Here is a 20,889-nt window from a genome sequence, read left to right on the forward strand (position 1 = left end):
AATTTGTGCAATTTTTTTTCAAAATAATATAAATAAATAAAAATATAAATAAATAAAATTTAATTAACTAAAATTAAAATGGATCAAAATAAATTAATTAAATAACAACATAAAATAAATACAAATTGATTAAAATAAATAAATAGAAAGAAACTTAATGTAACTGAATAGAAACTAAATATTTGTCAAATTATGTTTAGCATATAGTTATAATATTAATTTTAACAGTATAAATTGGTTATTTAGGTGAAGGTGCAATTTGTGCAGTTTTATTAAAAAATAATCAAATTTAAAAATAAATAAATAAATAAATAAATAGATTGATTAAAATGAATATTAAAAGTAGATTAAAATAAAATTAGATATAAATAAATGGAAAAAAAATGGAAAATGTATTCAAATACATGAATTAAATAAATGAATAAATGTTACAATATTACAATAAATAAATGTAAAAATTAGATTAAAATAAACAGATAAATAATACATAGTACAGTATTGTGGGTAACTTAAAAACTATTATTTCCAAATAATATTTCACACATATTTATAATATTAATTTATAATATTAACAGTATAAATTGGGTCTTTATACATAAATATAGGCTATTCCTGACTTTTACATTTTAGGATGAAGGTCCTTCGCAAGCCCTAGACATCCATTCAGTGCTGGGATTGCTTGAAATTTCCCAAATGAGCTTCATCCAATCAACATGAGAGTCCAGAAGTGCCACACCACAGCCTATGATGCATGCTGGGTAATCCTCGGGAAAAGAGCAGGATACACACACACACACTCATACACACACAGACTGACAGAGAGAGAGACATCGAGCCTGTTGTGTGTGTGTATGTAAGAGCTACAGATGCTCGCCGTCGGCGCGCGGGATGCGCTCGTGAGGATGGACACATCACTCCGGACTCCTGAGGTAAGAAGATGACTGACAGCTGCGCGAGAGCTAGCTGTTAGCACCGAGGCTAATGCTAATATTAGCTTGCTAGCATCGCCCGTGTTAATCAATGGGTTCTGATGCTACATTGAGTTTGTATGCTAACTGACTGAGTTTGCGCTTCTAAATCACATAGAGAACAATAACATGACTCTTGTGGCAACTTTTTTCATTGTTTATAAAGAAGCAGCTTGTTTTGACAGCGTGCAACATCTTATTTTATGCTGTCATTTGTAACTGCACTGATGTGATTAGGCTAACGGCTAACTGCTAGCCGTAATGTAAACATCCCCAAAACCGTTTCGATTCTGTCTAAAAGACTAAATGCAGTTTAATCCAGATTTAATCTAGGATAAATACAGTTTAAGATAAAAAAATCCTCTCATCTGGTTTATGTAGCCTAGTTATTTTGGAAAGTTGTATCAGTTTATGTGCTGTAGGCCTGGTGTTTCTTGACAGCTGTGAAATTAAAATCAGTTTATTTATATTAAATTATAGTGTATTACTGATTTAATAACTGTACTCTTAAAGTGTGTGTCTTATGTACTTGAAAACTGTCATTTAGTATACAACAAAATGTCATCAAATGTTATCAGAAGAGTTATTGTACTACATTACAGTCATCATATAAATATTCAATTATGATTATAGTCATTTATAGATTTAGTGCCCCTTAAATGGCTTTATCCTTATAGAAAAAAGGAGTATTTCTGTCAGTCTGATCAAATGTATTATTATGTCCTTCATTGTATGTGAATTTTTATTCTTTCAATTCACAATAATATAAACCAGAATGGTAAATAAATCATTTCTTTTGATGCCTTCTGATAGTAAAATTGTCTTGTATTTGTGTTAGAGTAGAGAAATATGTGGTTATACTCCTTAATATTTGGGTCACCAAAACGGGCGTGAACGTAAATTTTGATCTTCCTGTTTTTAAAAGTGTATTACATATAACTTTACTCTCAAAGTGTGTCTTTTCTTGAATTCTGTCATACAACAAAATTTAACAACAGAGGAGTTATATTACTACATTGTGTTCATGAATTGTGTCATAATATGAATACATAGTTATGATTACAGTTATTTCTGTCCCTTTAAATTACTTTATCCTTATAGGAAAGTTCAGTATGAATGTCAGTCTGTTCAAATTTATGAAGTTCTTCATTGAATGTGAATTGCTATAGATTGACATATTTTTTAATTCGCGTTTGCAATAATATAAACCAGAACAGTAAATAATTTAATTGTATATGCTTCCTGATTGTACATTCTTTTGTATTTGTGCTAGAGTAGAGAAACTCTTTAACCTCCATGTGGGTCACTAATGTGGTGTGAATTGTGGTTTGGCTTCCTGTATTTTAAAGTGACACTATGCCATTGTTTGACCCGCCTTTGAGCAAACAAACTCTGACGAAGTCCCCAGTACAATAGACCATTTTAAAGCCCTGTTTTATTTGGTTTGTGCCTTTGTTGTACTTCGTAAATAATTGCATTCAGTGACTGTATTCTTTTGGTTTATTCATGACTTTCTGGATTGATCTGGTTCCCCTGCTCCACTTAAGTCACCACTTCTCCTATTAGCACTTAATTAGTGTCTGATTTGAAGACAATCTGTCTGGTTTTACTCTCGTTGATTTGATTTGAGTTGGACAACAAGAACCCGTCTCTGTAAAAAGGCCCTTGAGCTCTATTCTAGTGAGCTGTGCCAACCGGGAGCGATTGTTTAGTGGTATTGCAATGTTTATCAGTGCTTTGATTAAATGTAATTAACACAAATCTTATTCATATCAAGATTAAGAAGATTTATTAATGGTTGTCTCCTCAACACTCTGCATGATTTAAGGTATTAAAGCACAAATGGTGTGGGATATACTCACTAACACTTAGTAAAAGTGTTTCTTGTCTTTTCAGACACCAGTAATTAGGCGTAGGACGACGTTGATGTAGAAAAACAAGGCTCATGTTAGTTAAGGAGGAAGTGTGTGTGACTGAAAATGCAGCACCTCCCTGCTGTTCTCACTGTTGCGTTTAAAACATGCAGCGCTGCAGAAGGCGCTGACTTCCTTTGTGTGTCAGAAATCATTTACAAATGACTTTTTCCATTTCAAATTAAATGTAATTACCATTTTGGACTAATCCTGTGGGCATCCTGACACTTTAATTATATTGAAAGCTGTCCAACTTGTCATCATTTTACATGGATTGTAGGGCTGCACGATTTAAGGGAAAAATTAACTCTTTTTTTCTGATTGTGATTTAAAATGGATTTTTTTTTTTTTTTTTTGAATAAATTGTGATTATATATCAATATGACTATAAAACAACAACAATAATAATACTTACAGTTTTTATTATGATTACTATTATTTCTAAATAAAAATATTAAACCAAATAAGAGCTATTACTATTATGTCACTGTAAAATAAATTATAAGTAATTAAGAAAATAATATGATAATAATTATATTTTACAGTACAACTGTAAAATTACAATAATAATTGTTTATTTATATTTATATATGAAAATAACACAACAATAATAATAATACTTATAATTTTATTTATGATTACTATTATTACTAAATAAAAATATTAAAATAAGAACTTACTATTATATTTCACTGTAAAAAAGGTAATTAAGAAAAATAATATAATTATTTTACTGTACAACTGTAAAATTACAATAATAATATTTATTGCTGTCTTCCTTTCTTCATTTTGTGATGTAAAAACGAAATCAAGCTTTTATTTTGGTGGTAAAAAGGAGCTCTTAAAGCTTCTCTTTTGTTGACAACAAATATGGTAAGATGGTTGGCGCATATTGCGTTCCCAAATCCACGTTATAAGCGACCCAAACTCAGAGCAGATGAATAAATTAATTATTAAATTGAAATTTTAAAAATGTGACGTTTTGAGCGCTGTTGAGCGGATTCGTAAACACCTGATTGGCCATTGTGTTCATGTGCTCAACAGATATGTCTGTGATTGGCTACAATGATCAACGCTTCAAAAACATCTTGTAAATGGACATCAGACAGATACACACGGGAGCATTTGAAACCAGCCATCTATCAGTGGACCGTCACCTGATAGACATCTGTTTTCTAGGGTTGTGAGGATGAGGAAATTTTCCCACCGGTTAATCAACACCGGTAATACTGGGATTGAGATATGGGGCGTTCCCTCTTTTGCATCTTGCTTTTAAATCGCTAATTTAAAAGCGAAAGTAAAATATGCACGGCCGCACGGGCATTCATAACGGTGTGAAGCAGAGCGAGCATCTTCAAGTTGAGCTTCCATAGGAATGAACTGGAAACGGTCCGCGCCAGTAGACACGCACTGTTATGAATGCCTGTGCGGCCGTGAGTGTTTTACTTTCGCTTTCAAATTAGCGCCAATTCGGGGGTGGCAATTACTCAAATGGTGGGTTGTTATTCTTAATGAAAAACACAACAACTAGAAAAACACAACTAATCCTTTGCAGGTTCCAGTTAAATCCAGAATCTTCTGCCATCATCTTGTCAGTCAGCTCCTCACTCTCGTAATGAATGAAATCTGACTCCTGCTGCTGATCTGTGCTGCGACTCTCATTTGGCACATGCTGAACTGAGCAGATGGGTTCCATTTTTAATTGCAGTGTCTGTTTTCTAACAGAACTAAATGATTTTTTTATTACTAAAAAAAATCAAAATGACGGTGGGGGTGGTGCCGCGGTGGGCAAGTGATGAACCGATATTACACCATCAACACCGACTATCGCAGAAAGCCTACTGCTTTCAAACACTCCCGTTCCTGCTTTCAAAATGCTTTCAAACACTTCAGAGTGCTTTCAAATCTCTTGTGCATTGATCATTGTATCCAGTCACAGAGATATACGTTGAGCACGTGAACACAATGGCCAATCAGAGGTGTTTATGAATCTGCTCAACAGTGCTCAGAGCGTCTCATTTTTACAATTTTAGTACCGACTTGGTATCGAAGTTGGTACTTTTGACAACACTACTTTCAATTAATCATGCAGTCTTAGTGCATTTCATTTCATTTGCCAAGAAAACTTTCTCAAACAATCACAAGTCTAGATCTAGTTGTTGTCAAAATCTTGTCTGTGTCTCATTGGACAATATTGATCTGTAAGGTTAGATTTGTACTTAAAGTTTTTGCCACAGTGATTCATGATGCTAATCTAGAATACATTGCTTTGCTAATCTGCTGCAGGCGTGAGCTCTTGGCCGTGTGTTTCTGCTCAGGGCCCCATGGAGCCTGACGTGATACGCATGTACTCCTCCTCTCCACCCCCGATGGAGGACGGCGTTGAGGATGACGACGATGAATTCAGCGACTTCACCGGCGTCCCGAACAGCACCAGCTTCTCGGAGTTTGACACGCCCACTTCGTTCAACCAGTCTCAGGCTTTGAATGCCACCTCGCCGCCGGAGCTCCTGAGCAATGGAAGAATCGTAGGACTGTCTCCTCAACCTGCAGGGTCTACAAAGTCTAATGGCGTGATGCCTGGCGTTGGCCAGACAGGCACGCCCAATGGCAGAACGGTTAACGTAGAGGAACTCAAAAAGTTGACCGAGCACCAAGCTCATATCACATCCTTGGAGTTTGCAACGGGCTCTCGGACTGACAGCGAAGCCATTGACTGCAATGGCACCGTTGAAGTGCTTACGAACGGATTTGCAACATTAGACCAAGGAGGAAGCCCACCTACGCCACACAAAAACAATGAAATTGATGTCAGTCCAGATGATTTTGCAGATTTCTCTGCTTTTTCAAATGCTGAACACGACCAGCCTTTAAATACAGACTGGGAACATTCAAATCAACCGGCACAGAATGACATTAGCGACAGTGTTGAAGCACGAGGAGCTAGTATAGTGGACGACAGCAGGGACTCAAGAAACACAGGGTTTGGATTCCCTTTGGAAAACTCAAAAGGTCTCAGCAACGGAAACTGGAGTTTCCATGAAGGGTCGGATTTAGATCAAAGGGATCTAGAAGCGGATACTACTGAAGTGGTTAGCACAGCGCAACCGCTAGCCCTTAACGGTGTCACTCAGAGTGAGGCCGATGACGATGGGGTGTCGCCTGACTCTAATGGGGAGAGATGTAGTGCTGAACAATCAGATGAGAAAGGCTCAGAGAATGAGACAGAAGAAACTGAGACGGAAACAGAGACTTCCTTCGGTCGGCCGCTATCGACAGATGCGCTCGAAGAATTCGGTGACTTTAGCACGACAGGATCTGTTCCCTCACCTCCACTTCTGGAGGAGACGGCCACTCCTGCCGATCACAGCCAACTGGCTGAGGATGACGATGAGGATTTTGGGGATTTCGGCGACTTCGGAGACGCCAGCTCATTTAGCGTGACTGGATTTGCTGATTTTGACCAGCAGGGGGCCACAACACAAGTCGCTCAGTCCGAAACGGCCCCCATTCCCCCGGTGGATGTTGAAGAGGATAAATTTGGTGATTTTGACCCATCAAAAGAACCTAGTAAAACAGATTTGGCAGGTGAGGAAGCAACAACGTTTGCAGACTTTCCTGGAAGTGACAGTTTCGCGGATTTCAGCTCCGCGCAGGTGGCTGATGCCGGTGATAACGGAGAATGGCAGGCTTTCTCTGAGCCAGATCAGAGCCAGAACGAAGGGGAATCATGGGCAACATTCGGGCAGGAACAGGATGCATCGTGTACTGAAAAGACTGAAGACGACTGGCATGAATGCCAGCAGGTTACGGCGCCCCCTACTGGTGCGGAGGAGCGCAAAAGTTGTACAACGGTAGGTCTGATTACCTAAAACACTAGTTTGATGGTTTATATTTACTGTTTTTCACTTTGCACCATTCTGTTCCTCAATTTGTTGTTCTAAATTGAAAAAGGTATTGAAAACTGGCTCAGGAAATGATACCAGATTCAGGAATGTACCTGGGCTGGATGGTTTACTCTGTCTGCACAACTGATTAAGCAGAAACAAAGCATTTTTAGACTTCTCTATTTCATTAATTTCACTAAGTCAAAATTAAACATTTGCTAAAAACAGCAAAACACCATGTACTTGGTCTTAAAATAAATCCATCTTTCTTACACTAAGCATAAATTTCCATAACACACATAAATGTTAAAAGAAATTTTGAAAGAAGTCTCTTCTGCTCACCAAGGCTGCGTTTATGTAAACAAAAATACAGTAAAAACAGTAATATTGTGGAATATTGTTTTCTATTTGAATATATTTTAAAAATGTAATTTATTCCTTTGATCAAAGTTGAATTTTCAGCATCATTACTTGTCACATGATCCTTTAGAAATCATTCTAATATGATTTGATTTTGAAGAAACATTTCTTATTATTATCAATGTTGAAAACGGTTGTGTGGTTTAATATTTTTGTGGAAATGTGATCAGACACTTCAAAAGAACAGCATTTATTTGAAATGTTTGTAACATTACTGTCACTTCATTCGGATCAGTTTAAAGCATTCTGTTGAATAAAAGTTAATTTCTTAAAAAAAAAAAAAAAAAATCTTATTGACCCCAAACTTTAATCAGTGTTTTTTTCACCTCATTCACAATCTTGGATTTAGTTGACATAATTTTTAATCAAATAGCAGGTCCATCTTCCTGAATTTTCTTTTTCAAAAGGTCTTTGTTAAAGCTGTTGTTTTCCTCTGTGCTTTTGTACTAAGACTGCACTGTTCAGCCGTTTGGAGAAGATTTTCCAGGCCAGTTTCGAACTGGTTCTCGCTCCTCAGGTGGAGGAAGACGTGACCTCGCTCAACACCTTCCTCAAACCTTACACTTCAGACACATCAGAACCAGAAGACGGCGACAGAGGGACAACCAGCGGGTGAGGAGCTACGAGTGTGTTTGCTGAGTGCCACATACTTAAATGAAGTCATTATTTTCCAGTTGTCAATGAAACGCTCTCTGTCTCCTCCTGTGGGTTTTGTAGGGCACTGCGAGACGTGTGGCAGCAGCTGCAGGATGTTAACAATGCCTACGGCCTCCGGTACCAGTGGGGCGGCTCTCACACCAATAAAGCACTGCTCTGCTCTCTTGGCATTGACACCAGAAATATAGTGAGTCGGATTGTGGGAAAAACATGGGATTTGAAGAGGACCTATTATGCTTTTTTACATTTTCAACTGTCTTTAGTGTATAATGTTGCTGTTTGATCATGAAAAAGATCTGCAAAGTTACAAAGTCATTTCAAAGGGAGTTATTCTCTATATCAGTAAGTGTTTTTGAACTCCCTGAAACGCCTCCATTGTACTCTCCCGGGAACGAACACTTCACAATATTCCTCATTTAAATAATTCCCGCCTAAGGCATACGCAAATAAAGGGGCGGGGCCTGGTTGAGTTAGTTAGTAGTGTGTTGAACTCACGGTTATGGCAAGGGATGTGACATTTCACAAACACGCTCAAACCGGTTGACTAATCACAACACACTGGTCCAGCTGACCAATCGGAACACATTGTGCTTTTCAGAAGGAGGGGCTTCATAGAGACAGGAACTAAACAGCATTACTGACAGACTGGAAGCTGCAACGATGTCAAATATGGGAAAAATAATGTGTTTTTTGAACATTCAAGCATGAAAACCTATTCTAGTAGAGCCCAAAACCCAAATTAAGACTTTGTAAAAGGGCATAATATGGCCTCTTTAACTTTTCCATTTCTCGACCTCTGTTTTTGTCTCGTTCTCTTCAGCTGTTCACGGGCCAAAGAAAGCAGCCTGTAATTGTGCCAATGTACGCTGCCAGTCTGGTGAGTCGAGCCCAGCTGCGGAGCTGTGTGTGTGTGTGTGTGTGTGTGTGTGTGTGTGTGTGTGATGCCGGTTTATTTTAAACATCCTCTTGAGTCCATTTGTGTTTAATCAATCATCTTTGACAACTGTTGGTCTGCAGGGGATGCTGGAACCCACGAAAGAGCCAGTGAAGCCTGTCTCTGCCGCTGAAATGATCGCCTCAATAGCACAATCTCCTTCAGTCGCCACGGAGTTGAACACCTGTCCACCAGACACCGCCCAGGTGAGCGTCTTCACTAACTTTCAACCTGTTGAAATGCTTCTCTCAGCGTTGTTCTCTATATAAAGTTGGATATTGTGGATATTTAAACTACTATATGTAAACTATATTATAAAGACTTAGTATTTTTGCATTGCTTTTGTGCTAAAACATCCTAAATCAGTAGCTACCACAATTTACAGTATCCCTTTCTTGACTTATTATTTGATCAGGATTGAAAAAGTGAAAATATTGTCACACAAAGTAGGATTAAAAATACAAAAAAAAAATTTTTTTAAGGATAATACGCCAATCAACCAAGTGCCGCACTTAAAAAAAATAAAAATAAAAAATGAGACCGATTGCACTACTTTTGTAAAATATGGTCTCTTTTTTTTTTTTTTTTTTTTTTCCATCAGGAGTCTCTTCCTCCCGTTCAGTTTGACTGGAGCAGCAGTGGCCTTACAAACCCTCTGGACGGTAACAACGATCTGACGTTTCTCTCACTAACATCACAGAGAAGAATGGAGAAACTAAGCTTTTCTCGTTCTCGAATATCTGGCAATGTGAAACTAACCTGTTGATTAACAGTTGTACAGTAACCGTCTCCATGTTTGTGTTGGATGTTCATGCACTCTTCATGAATCGCTAACAGAAAAGAGCACTAAACTGGTCATGTAGTTTTCATCACTAATCCAGATCTGAGCATATGCCAACTTCTGCTTTCCTGTTTTCTCTCTCTCTGTCCATAACCCTTCTCCTCTCTTTCACCATCCCTCGTTCTCTCTAAAGCGAGTGGAGGCTCGTCTCTGCTCAACCTCGATTTTTTCGGCCCCGTGGACGAGTCGCCCTCCGGCACGGCCACCTCCATACCAGGTTTGCTGTTTAACACCAGTGCTGTCTGTTTGTTCTTGATTTCTGCTCTATTTGCATCTATATCTTTAACTGTCTATTCAAACGATCGTTCTCACATGCGTACACATGGTAATGTAACACACAAAAGTGTGCTGATATGCGTGTGATGGTGTGCAGGAGTGGATCCGGAGCTGTACGAGTTGACCCAAGCGAAGCTGGACGTCAGCGGGAGCAGCAGTAGGGTCGTGGATGCGTTCGCTCGCCTCATGTCGACCGTCGAGAAGACCAGCACCTCCACCAGGTCAGTGAGCCTCACTCATTCACACTACTGCTGCTCGGCCAACAGGGGGAGCCACACCACACTTCCTGAAGTGTTTGCAATGATGCAGGTTATCTGTAGGCATGGACTCATTTTTACACAAAATTGAAACAATTACAGCTGTTTGAAACCTTTATTGTTATATTGCATACTTGTGCTGCACATACTGTTTTTTTTTTTTTAATGTGCCGCATTAGTTATTTAATTTAGTGGTCGATATCCAGTTTTTATCCTTAGAAATATGGTTATTTTGCATTTTAATCTTACTTCATTGTGTGGCAATTTTTTTACTTTTGTAAGTCTGATCAAATATTAAAGGCACAATATATATATGATATACAAAAACCACTAGAACAGTGTTATATGTTTTGTTGACTTGTGTACTTACATTATCCCAAATGTTTCCAAGAATGTTTGAATTCAGAGAAATAAGCAATTTTAACCAGGACACGGACCATGTCCACGCGCCGCCTATCAATGACTTCAAGTTTTTTTAATTACTGCGAGCACCATGTTTTACCATGACTTACATCGATCTAGCTTACTGCAGTGTGCAACAAGTGTCTCATAGAAGCTGCCGAGCGAACACCGAGTAGCACTATAACAACTTTAAACACACAAATATATCTAATATGAAAAACAGCACTGCTTCACCCCACATATGCTTGGCCAGAAGAAGCAGAAGCAGCGACTGTGGCATAATAAAAGCTCCACTGCTCTCGAGACGTGTGCCGAGCTCATCTCTATTTAGCAATCACTGAAAAAGGTGCCAATGTCCTGTCAGAATCTTTTCCGACAGTTGTAGACGTGAAGACAACACCTCCCATGAGTCAGCTAAATCAAGGCTTTGTTTTGAATAAGCGACCTCTAGACCTCTAACTACATATTGTGCCTTTAAGTCAAGAAAGGGATGATATAAATTGTGGTACCTACTAATTTAGGATGTTGTGTCAAATGTAATGCAAAAATGATTTTAAAAAATGTAGAAAAGCTGTTCTTAAGTTATGTGTCTGATGTTATTCTGATCAGTCTTATCTGCCTGATCTCTCTCTCTCTCTGATCTGTTGTGATTTGTCTGATCTCTCTTTCTTCAATCTGTGTTATGTCTTCATCTATCTGATCTCTCTCTGATCTGTCTGACCTTGTTCTTTCTCTGATCTGATTTCTTTTTCTCTGATATGTCTGATCTCCCTCTCTGATCTATCTGATCTCTCTTTGATCTTTCTGATTTGTCCCTGATCTCTTTGTGATATTTTTTCAATCAGTCTGTCTGATCTCTCTTTCTTTAACCTGTATTATCTTTTTCAGATATCTGTCTGCATCTATCTGACCCCTTTGATCTCTTGCTTTAAACAGATATCTCTATGATCTGCCTAGTCTGCCTGATATCTCTCTCTCTGATCTGTCTGATCTCTCTCTGATTGATCTGATCTCTGTCTAATATGTCTGATTTCTTATTCTGATCTCTGATCTGGGCTCTCTCTCAGATCTGTCTGATCTCTGGCTATTCTGTCTGATCCCTTACTTCAATCAGATCTTTCTATGATCTGTCTGATCTCTTTCTGATTGGTCTGATCGCTGTCTAATATGTCTGATCTTTTTTTCTTATTGGGTCTGATCTGATATCTCTCTGTCTGATCGCTGATCTGTCTGATCTCTTTCTGTATTTTTCTTATCTGTTTGATCTCTTTCTTTCTATCTGTCTGATCTCTTTCTATATTTTTCTTATCTCTGATCTGTCTGATCTCTTTCTGTCTGATCTCTCTGATCTGTCTGATCTTTCTAACTGTCTGATCTCTCTCTCTCGTCTGCCTGATCTTTTCCTATATTTTTCTTATATCTGATCTCTCTCATCTGCCTGATCTCTTTCTATCTGTCTGATCTCTCTCTGATCTGTCTGATCTCTTTCTCTCTGTCTTATCTCTCTCTGATCTCTTTCTATCTGTCTGAACTCTCTCTGATCTGTCTGATCTATTTCTGTCTGATCTCCCTCTCGTCTGCCTGATCTTTCTATATTTTTCTTATCTCTGATCTCTCTGTGATCCGCCTGATCTCTTTCTGTCTGATCTCCCTCTGATCTGTCTGATCTCTTTCTATATTTTTCTTATATCTGATCTCTCTCATCTGCCTGATCTCTTTCTATCTGTCTGATCTGTCTGATCTGTCTGATCTATTTCTGTCTGATCTCCCTCTCGTCTGCCTGATCTTTCTATATTTTTCTTATCTCTGATCTCTCTGTGATCCGCCTGATCTCCCTCTGATCTGTCTGATTTCTTTCTATATTTTTCTTATCTGTCTGATCTCTTTGATCTGTCTGATCTCTTTCTATATTTTTCTTATCTCTGATCTGTCTGATATTTCTGATCTGTCTGATCTCTCTCTGTGATATTTTTATCTGTCTGATCTTTTTCTATGTCTGATCTCTTTCTGTGATATTTTTATCTGTCTGATCTCTTTCTATGATGTCTGATCTCTTTCTGTGACATTTCTCTTATCGGTCTGATCTCTCTCAGCAGAAAGCCTGTGCAGAAGGAGGAGAATCTGAGCGAAGAGGCTCGGCGAGTGATTGCAGGCCTGCCGGATCTGTCGTTCATGCAGGCTAAAGTCCTCATGTTTCCCTCCACGCTGACTCCTCTCCTGCCCTCCTCCACGCCCGACTGATGCGTTCTTCTCTTCCACTTCCTTTCACCTCTCTTTCTCTGTGTATCGCTCTCCAGTCTTCACGATACTGACAGTTATATGATTTTAATTTCATCCTTTCGGTTTTCTAGTTCTTTTTTGTCATTTACCTGAGCGTTTTTAAGTTCAAATACATCATCCTACGTAAGAGAGAGTGTACAAGATAATCGGCTAATGATCGATCGCTTTAGAGAAGAAAAGACTAGATCATTTTATTAGGAAAAGAGTTTGTGTTTATTATATTAGAGCCAATCTGTATATAATCAGGGATGAGAGTTTCCTTTTGAGTATCCTTCACAGTTAAGTTAGTGTGTATGAGAGAGAGAGAGAGAAAGAGGCACTTTGTTGTTTTCAGTTGTTTGTTTGTTTGTTTTTATGAAACACTGGCTTAAAAGTCCTTCAATGGCACAAATGATGATGTGAATGATCTGATTTGTATTTAGATATATTAATGCATAGTTATATCGACTTGAAATCAAACCGCCTGCAAAATTTCCTTTTGATTTTGCGTTACAAAGGCCTTAGTTTTTAATCGTTTTGGCTATTCCATTACAATCAATATTGGTATTACTTGTAGGTTTTAGTTTTTTTGATTTCACACATGCATTAGTGAACACAGAAGACTAGTTTAACAATTAACTTGCTTTCCAGACTGTAGACGAGTCTATCAACAACTATAGAAACGACAGCTTTTCTTCAATATTTTGCTGCTCGTATTTTTTTGGTTCTTATTTTGTTGTTTATTTTTTAATGTAAGTTGAAACCACTGGCTTTGGACTGTAATGTAGTGAAGGAATCGTTGAATGAATGATTAACTTGAATATATATATAGCTGTATTGAGAATAAGGGACCAATATCTGCTGTAACGTTTTGCTCATTTCCCTGTTATCATTGTGTTTTTGGTCATGCTGTATCTGTGTTTTATTTAATCTGCCAAATCCTAAGCGACTCTTTTTGGAGGACGTCTGCAATCACAGTGTGGTCTTGTACGCCAGGAGTGCATGATGGGAAATGTTCACCAGAAACATCCGCAAAGCGTTTCCCATCTTTTGGCTTTTTTTTCTCCCAGTACTTTTTTTTTTTTGTGTGTCATTGTTTATTCTGTCTCCTGGAGGATTTTGCACATTGTAAAGATATACGGAAGAACTGCTTACATAGTTAACTGTGGCTTCGGACTGTGTACAGTCAAACTATGGAACATGTAAAAATTGTTATGGGAAAATTCCTATGGAAAACTCATACAGATGAATGATATCTCTAAAGAGCCTGTACCGAGGTCAATCGCGCATGCCTGGGTTCTTTGAAAAAACAAACAAACTAGTGTGTAAATTTTCTTTAAGTGTACACAAGAAATTAAAATAATTTAAGAGAAAATGCTGTTTTGGTGTGAAATCTTGTCACATGTCTGTATTTCATTGGTTTGTTTTAGTGCTGTCAATTAAAAAAAATTAACGAATTAATCACACATTTTTTCTGTAATTAATCGCGATTAATCACAATATACAAATATTAAATACTCCAATGTTTTTAATCGTAATAATTTCAGTTACTCTCCATATTAATGTAGAAACATCTTAAAGACAGTATATTTAAAATATTTGTTAATGGCATCTTTTTATGAATGAAGGCCAGTATCACTGATACTAATACTGCTACTGACGTCTCTACGAAATTGATTTTTTTAACGTTAATTATAGACATTCAACATTACAATATAACTAAAAGCTATCAATTTCAACATTTATTAGGCTTTAAAAAAAATAACTTTTAATTTAAGTGAACTTAAAACAATCTTCACATAAACCCATTATAAAAATGTCATATTTACCTGCGCCTACAGAAATATACAGAAATTGAATAAAGTTATTAAACACTTTACAGTCTACAATATAGATTAATCCTTATTAAAGCAACAGTTTTCTGTTACCTTTGTTCTTTTATTATCATTAATGACAGACATCACAGCAACTGGTTTATTAGGCTGTTGTGACTTTAAGAGCTGCCGCTGCCGAACATGACGCACATGTAATTTTCTCACAACTCTTTGTTCATTTTAGACGTTGCTTAACTCATTTAAGACTGCTCTTATGAGGATACTCGACAAAACGGGCATTTTGTCATACTTCTGTGTGTTACTGTTTGTTCAAGCGCGAAAGAGAACTCGATAATGGCGCGCGTCTTTCTGTGCACACGTGTCGTGTGTGTCACATGACACAACATTCACAGACAGCGCGTTCTCGTTTGTCTTGTGGCGCTTGAATGGTTTAAAAGCATTTGCGTGAATAAGAACATGTAATGTAACGCTAACTAAATTATGACGGAAAAAACGGATGTTGCGTTAAATATGCTATTTTTAACGCGCTAAACTGAAAAAAATAATCGCATGCGCTAATTTTGACAGCACTTGTTTATTTTAAAAGTACAAACTGAAAGACATTTTATTTTGAAATTTCTTTTATTTAAAAATTTAAAATACTAAAATAATGTAATTCATATTAAATTTCCAAAAGAAAAAGAGTATTAAAATATCACTTTATAACATTATAATGATATTACAAAATGGCTGCAATATATTACATCACATTGTGCACCCTCTGCTACAGTATCAAAATAAATATATGAACATATACATACACGCTCATTGCCATAGTAACCTTTTTGCTGTACATACCAATTCACCTTAATATTTCCTGATACAAGTACAAAAAGTATAATTTGCACGTCAAATTATGACCCAACCAAAACCTCCATAATGTGATCCAGTTCGTTCAGATCCAGTTTGAAAGTCTGATTAGACGGAAGAGCCGATTGGCTCGTCCCACCATTTCCGTAACCAGCGAGCGTCTTAACGAGGTCGTCCGTTACCATGGAAACGACTCTCGACGTGCCTGAGGTCGCGCTCAGGGATGAATTGCAGGGGGTGTTGTCGAACAGGATGTTGTCTATTTCCGTGAACAGGAAATCGTCCAATGAGAAATCACCGAGAAATGAGGGGGTGTGGCTAAATGCTGACTGGGCGGAGTCAGAGAGAGTGATAGGTGAGTCCACACTGCTGTGCATTTCAGAAAGATCAGGATCTGTATTTCTCGATTCACCTGAATTAATCAGGTCAGTGCTACTAGTGATATCTGGCATGTTCTGGTCTGATGTGAGTGAGCGGGCCGCCTCTGTAGAGAACAAAGCTGTTATTCCCACTGTTGGACAGAGAGATTCAATTTCAGCCAGGGCTGCGGTGAAGCTGTCCTTTATAACGGGGGATGAAGGGGGCTGCTGTCTGGGAACGGATGGGGGCAGAAGGACCCCCTCCTCCCCTCTCAGCTCGTCCTGGATGTGCCTGAGCGTGTTTGTGATGAGCACCCTGCGGGCCAGGCCTGGGTCCGTGTGTCCCGGCTGGCTGTGCAGCTTCAGCAGGGAGAGGTTGAGCACGGTCTGCCGCTGAAGCCAGTAGCAGGTGGGCGACACTTCCCGAGGGGAAGCCATCTTCATCACGCCATTCTCTTCCTCCTGCTCCAACTTCCGTTTCAGGCCTTTACCCAACATGTAGCGTGTATCTAAGAGAGAAAGATGCAGTAATGAAGCAAAGTGTGTCTGTGTATCAAAAACATAAATATTTTTGCATTCATATTTTAATTAATATATACTTAAAATATTTATATTTATTAAAAAAATTATATTTATTTTATTTCAAATCTATTAACATTTTACTTAAAGTAATGAGGAAAAATGTAATTTAAATATTTTAATATTAATATCTTTATAAATTTAATGGACAACTGAATGTAATAAAATGCCAATATTTAGAAAAGTGTAACTTTTTTGTTTTAAATGTTTTATATGGTAAAATATTTAAAGTATTTGTTTTATAAAATTTTGTTTTATAAATATTTTTGTTTTAAAAAGCAACACAAATGTAATAAAATTAACAGATTTATTGTTAAAGTTATTAAATATTTTAATATTAATATCTTGATTATTAAATTTAATCAATAAAATTGAATGTAATAAAATGGAAATATATAATGAAAAATTATTTTAAAATATATATATTATTTTTATTTAAATGTTTTCTATAGTAGCATACAGTATTTAAATAAAAATAAAATAACAAAAATACGTAATAAAATGAAATGTTAAATATATTAATATATCTTAATGATTAAATTTAATGAATAGAATTGACTGTAAAACAATATATATATATATATATTAATTTTTAACATTTTAAATATTATATTAATAAATGAAGTTAATAAATGAATTTAATTATTGGTTAAAATACAGTATTAAATATTTTAATATTAATATCTTGATTATTAAATTTAATCAATAAAATTGAATGTAATAAAATGGAAATATATATTGAAAAATTATTTATTTTAAAATATATATATTATTTTTATTTAAACGTTTTCTATAGTAGCATACAGTATTTAATTAAAAATAAAATAACAAAAATACGTAATAAAATTAAATGTTAAATATATTAATATATCTTAATTATTAAATTTAATGAATAAAATTGACTGTAAAACAATATATATATATAAATAAATAAATAAATAAATATATATATATATATATATATATATATATATATATATATATTAATAATTTTTTAACATTTTAAATATTTTATTAATAAATGAAGTTAATAAATGAATGTAATTATTGGTTAAAATACAGTATTACATATGTTAATATTAATATTTTGCCCAAATGAACCTTTGGTCAAAAAACAGAGCTATAGTTCCTGTTTTTTAGATAAAAACAAAGAAGGAGAAAAATAATATTGCTCTTTTTAGAATAGCCAAACACAGCACACAGTAGCCAAACACAGTACTTTCCACTTACTCAACATCCATCAAAGATAACTCATGACTACACATATGACTCTCTTCTCTCCGAACTCTGTGATTATTGTAAATCACAACACTTGCTTTAAGTTGCATCACTTCCTCCCATCAACTGATTGGTGGGTTGTTATGGTTAATAGTTTGTAACATCAAACTACATGACAAACAATCATGTGTAGTTCATGTGAACAACAGCCAGAGCCTGAGTCACACTGAGACAAAAACTCACTGGATTCTAGAACCTTTAGTAAATTCTGTAATTCTAGAACTCTAAATTCAGACTTTTATGTTTGAATCTCTTTCGTTCTTTGTTGAGTGACGAGATAATTCTGTAGAAGTGATGTCATAATGTGCACATACATATATATATATATATGAAGTTTGCAGTTGATGACACTGAACAGACATGCATAAACGAACCAAACGTGAATCTAATACACGAATACATTATTTCATAGCAAATCTTTTCATTAGTTTGCTGCTTGTGGAGCAACAGCTCGCGCAGGACTGTTAACGCAAACTTTTAGTTCTTTCTAGTGTGAGTGCAGTGAACTGAACCCGTGACATTTAGAGCTGCACGCCCACATTATATCAGCTCAAAGTGAAACCTCAGCTGGCTTACAGTAAAATGAAAGCTTCAGGGGCTGTCTAATACTTTCTGAAGTAAACCAACAAGTGACGAGAATACATTAGGCCTATCTGAAACGTGATTAATAGCATTAACACACCATGACCATCTTCAGTAACTGCAGTACATACTGCACAATGGGTCGAGTTTCGTGCCCGTTTACTACTCATTTATGAGCTTTAAAATCCTACATGTTTTACTTTCAAGACAATCCAAAACATTTGAGACATTCAATACATTACAACCCCAAAAGTATGTAAATACAACTACCATACAGTCACACATAACACAAGTCTTTACCTTTAAATCCAACAACTTACCCTTCTTGTTCTTTGTATATTTTTAAGAAAAATAACCTTAACGATTAAATATGTTTTCGACCGCTTCATAATGAATCACGAGTATACTGAACTGGTTTGTAAGAGTAAAAAGTACATCATAAACTCACCGCATGCAGGTCAAACGAGGACTTCAAGCTTCTCATCGGACTCGTATATCGTGTCACTCTGGTCCCGTTCGACTCGCGCGATTGTATTCGGTGTGTAAATTAAAGCGTTTGCAGCGCGCGCTCACGTAAAGTTCGTGAAGTCACTCGTTCCAGTCATCGGACGGACAAATCTATTCCGTCTTCAAGAAACCCGCAAGCGGAGTCTTCAAGAGTGACGTAAGACTCGCAGATGTCGACTGATGAACGAATCCTTCATTTGAATCGATTCGTTTGAATGATTCGGTACATCCGATTCGAGAAACGTTTTTGCTGCTCGTATGCAATAAAAACCGTTAAATATGGTAATAGCTGGAATAAACAGCTATAAACCAAAGTCCCTTTCAAGGAAAGTCTGTTCACTCGGCGGCCATATTTGCAATAACCCCTCCGGGCAGCTATTTCGGGCACCCAAGACCAAGTCCTATCTATTTGAATGAGGGAATCCTGAAATCTGAAAAACTGCGTGGCGAACTCACAATTAAGTAACATATTTCAAATCAGCAACAAAACCTGACATGAACTGTCCCATAAATGTTGTTTCTTATGCTCAAATAGCATTAAAAAAGCTTATTTTACAAGCTAGACGAGCCAATGCGCATGTGCAGTCCTAAGCGCGAGTCTCAGGTTTCTATGGGAACCGGAGCTTCTAACGGTAGCTGCTGTGACGCAATGACTTTATCAATCATCGATTGGCTCTTTTACTTAGAAGGCAGGATGTATTCCGCCATATTGCGCGTTGAAGTTTCATAACTAATAGGAGTGAACCGTTTTTCTATATCTATAGTCTTTGTTTGAACTAATTTATTAGCTTACAGGAATTTTACGATTGGCAAGCAAGATCGTTACTTGGCGCAAAGTTTATCCTTTTTTTTTTAAAAGTAAATAACATTAGCTTACAAATAACCATTAAAATTAATGGTTTTCTTTAAAATATTTTTGTTAACAATAATTTCAGAAAATAAACTTTCGATGCTAGTAGTAACAAATAGTAGTTTTTTACATAAACGTAAAAGAATCGTTGTTAAAGGGATCATTGAAATGAGTCACCCAAACGAATCGGTTCACAAAAATGAATCAGACTTAGCAATGCTACAGATATCACCCCTCCCCTCTCATTCCAGTCTGCGTATGTCAGTGAACGTGATCTCGCTCTCGCTCCCGTGGAAAAGCCGCGAATATGTGAAGTATTCACGGCACAAGCTCTCCGCTGCTCACTTCAGAAAACAATCATGCTAAATATATTTCGTATAATAACTCAAGTTTATGTGCACATAGACAGCAGAGACTAGATGGAGATAGAATACAGAGAAGTTTCAGAAAACATCTCAACTCTTCTCAGATTTGCCAGTTTATGAAAGTCTGCAATCAATAGCCAGACAACTCAAACATTTATCAAATTATCTACAACTTATTATTTAAATCTATTTATTTCAGTCTTATTTTTTATAATGTGTTGGATGAAAACCTTTGTTCAAGGAGACACATCTGACAAAGTGAATATTTAAATGAAGCATAACATTTAAAGGGTTAGTTCACCCAAAAATGAAAATTATGTCATTAATTACTCACCCTCATGCCGTTCCACACCCGTAAGACCTTCGTTAATCTTCGGAACGCAAATTAAGATATTTTTGTTGAAATCCGATGGCTCAGTGAGGCCTACATAGCCAGCAATGACATTTCCTCTCTCAAGATCCATTAATGTAGTAAAAAAACATATTTAAATCAGTTCATGTGAGTACAGTGGTTCAATATTAATATTATAAAGCGACGAGAATATTTTTGGTGCGCCAAAAAAACAAAATAACGACTTATATAGTGATGGCCGATTTCAAAACACTGCTTCATGGAGCGTTATGAATCAGCGCATCGAATCATGATTTGGATCGCGTGTCAAACCGCCAAACTGCTGAAATCACGTGACTTTGGCACTCCGAACCGCTGATTCGACACAAAAGATTCATAATGCTCCGAAGCTTCACGAAGCAGTGTTTTGAAATCGGCCATCACTATATAAGTCGTTATTTTGTTTTTTTGGCGCACCAAAAATATGCTCGTCGCTTTATAATATTAATATTGAACCACTGTACTCACATGAACTGATTT

At 36.6% G+C, this 20,889-nt stretch overlaps 2 protein-coding genes across 6 annotated transcripts; one reads left to right on the top strand and one right to left on the bottom strand.

The window, feature by feature from the left end:
- The first annotated feature begins 732 nt into the window (after window positions 1-732).
- aftpha (aftiphilin a) lies at window positions 733-14,189 on the top strand. Of its 5 annotated transcripts, none has more exons than XM_051890789.1 (10): window positions 733-929; window positions 5,168-6,735; window positions 7,640-7,800; window positions 7,906-8,032; window positions 8,666-8,722; window positions 8,863-8,985; window positions 9,381-9,441; window positions 9,754-9,837; window positions 9,994-10,117; window positions 12,649-14,189. In XM_051890789.1, exons 2-10 carry the CDS (start codon window positions 5,206-5,208, stop codon window positions 12,794-12,796), a joined length of 2,415 nt encoding a protein of 804 aa, XP_051746749.1. In that variant the 5' UTR covers window positions 733-929; window positions 5,168-5,205; the 3' UTR covers window positions 12,797-14,189. The 5 variants fall into 5 exon arrangements, with proteins under 5 accessions (XP_051746749.1, XP_051746730.1, XP_051746739.1 ...); XM_051890770.1 differs by having other exon boundaries at window positions 5,200-6,735; XM_051890779.1 differs by having other exon boundaries at window positions 5,200-6,735; window positions 12,652-14,189.
- Window positions 13,735-18,982, bottom strand: sertad2a (SERTA domain containing 2a). The gene is made up of 2 exons (XM_051890816.1): window positions 18,745-18,982; window positions 13,735-16,366 (listed from the first exon to the last, which is right to left on the bottom strand). Exon 2 carries the CDS (start codon window positions 16,353-16,355, stop codon window positions 15,543-15,545), a length of 813 nt encoding a protein of 270 aa, XP_051746776.1. The 5' UTR covers window positions 16,356-16,366; window positions 18,745-18,982; the 3' UTR covers window positions 13,735-15,542.
- Window positions 18,983-20,889: the final 1,907 nt, after the last annotated feature.

The sequence above is a fragment of the Ctenopharyngodon idella genome, chromosome 1, assembly GCF_019924925.1.
Source record: "Ctenopharyngodon idella isolate HZGC_01 chromosome 1, HZGC01, whole genome shotgun sequence".
In the NCBI taxonomy this organism is placed as follows: domain Eukaryota; kingdom Metazoa; phylum Chordata; class Actinopteri; order Cypriniformes; family Xenocyprididae; genus Ctenopharyngodon; species Ctenopharyngodon idella.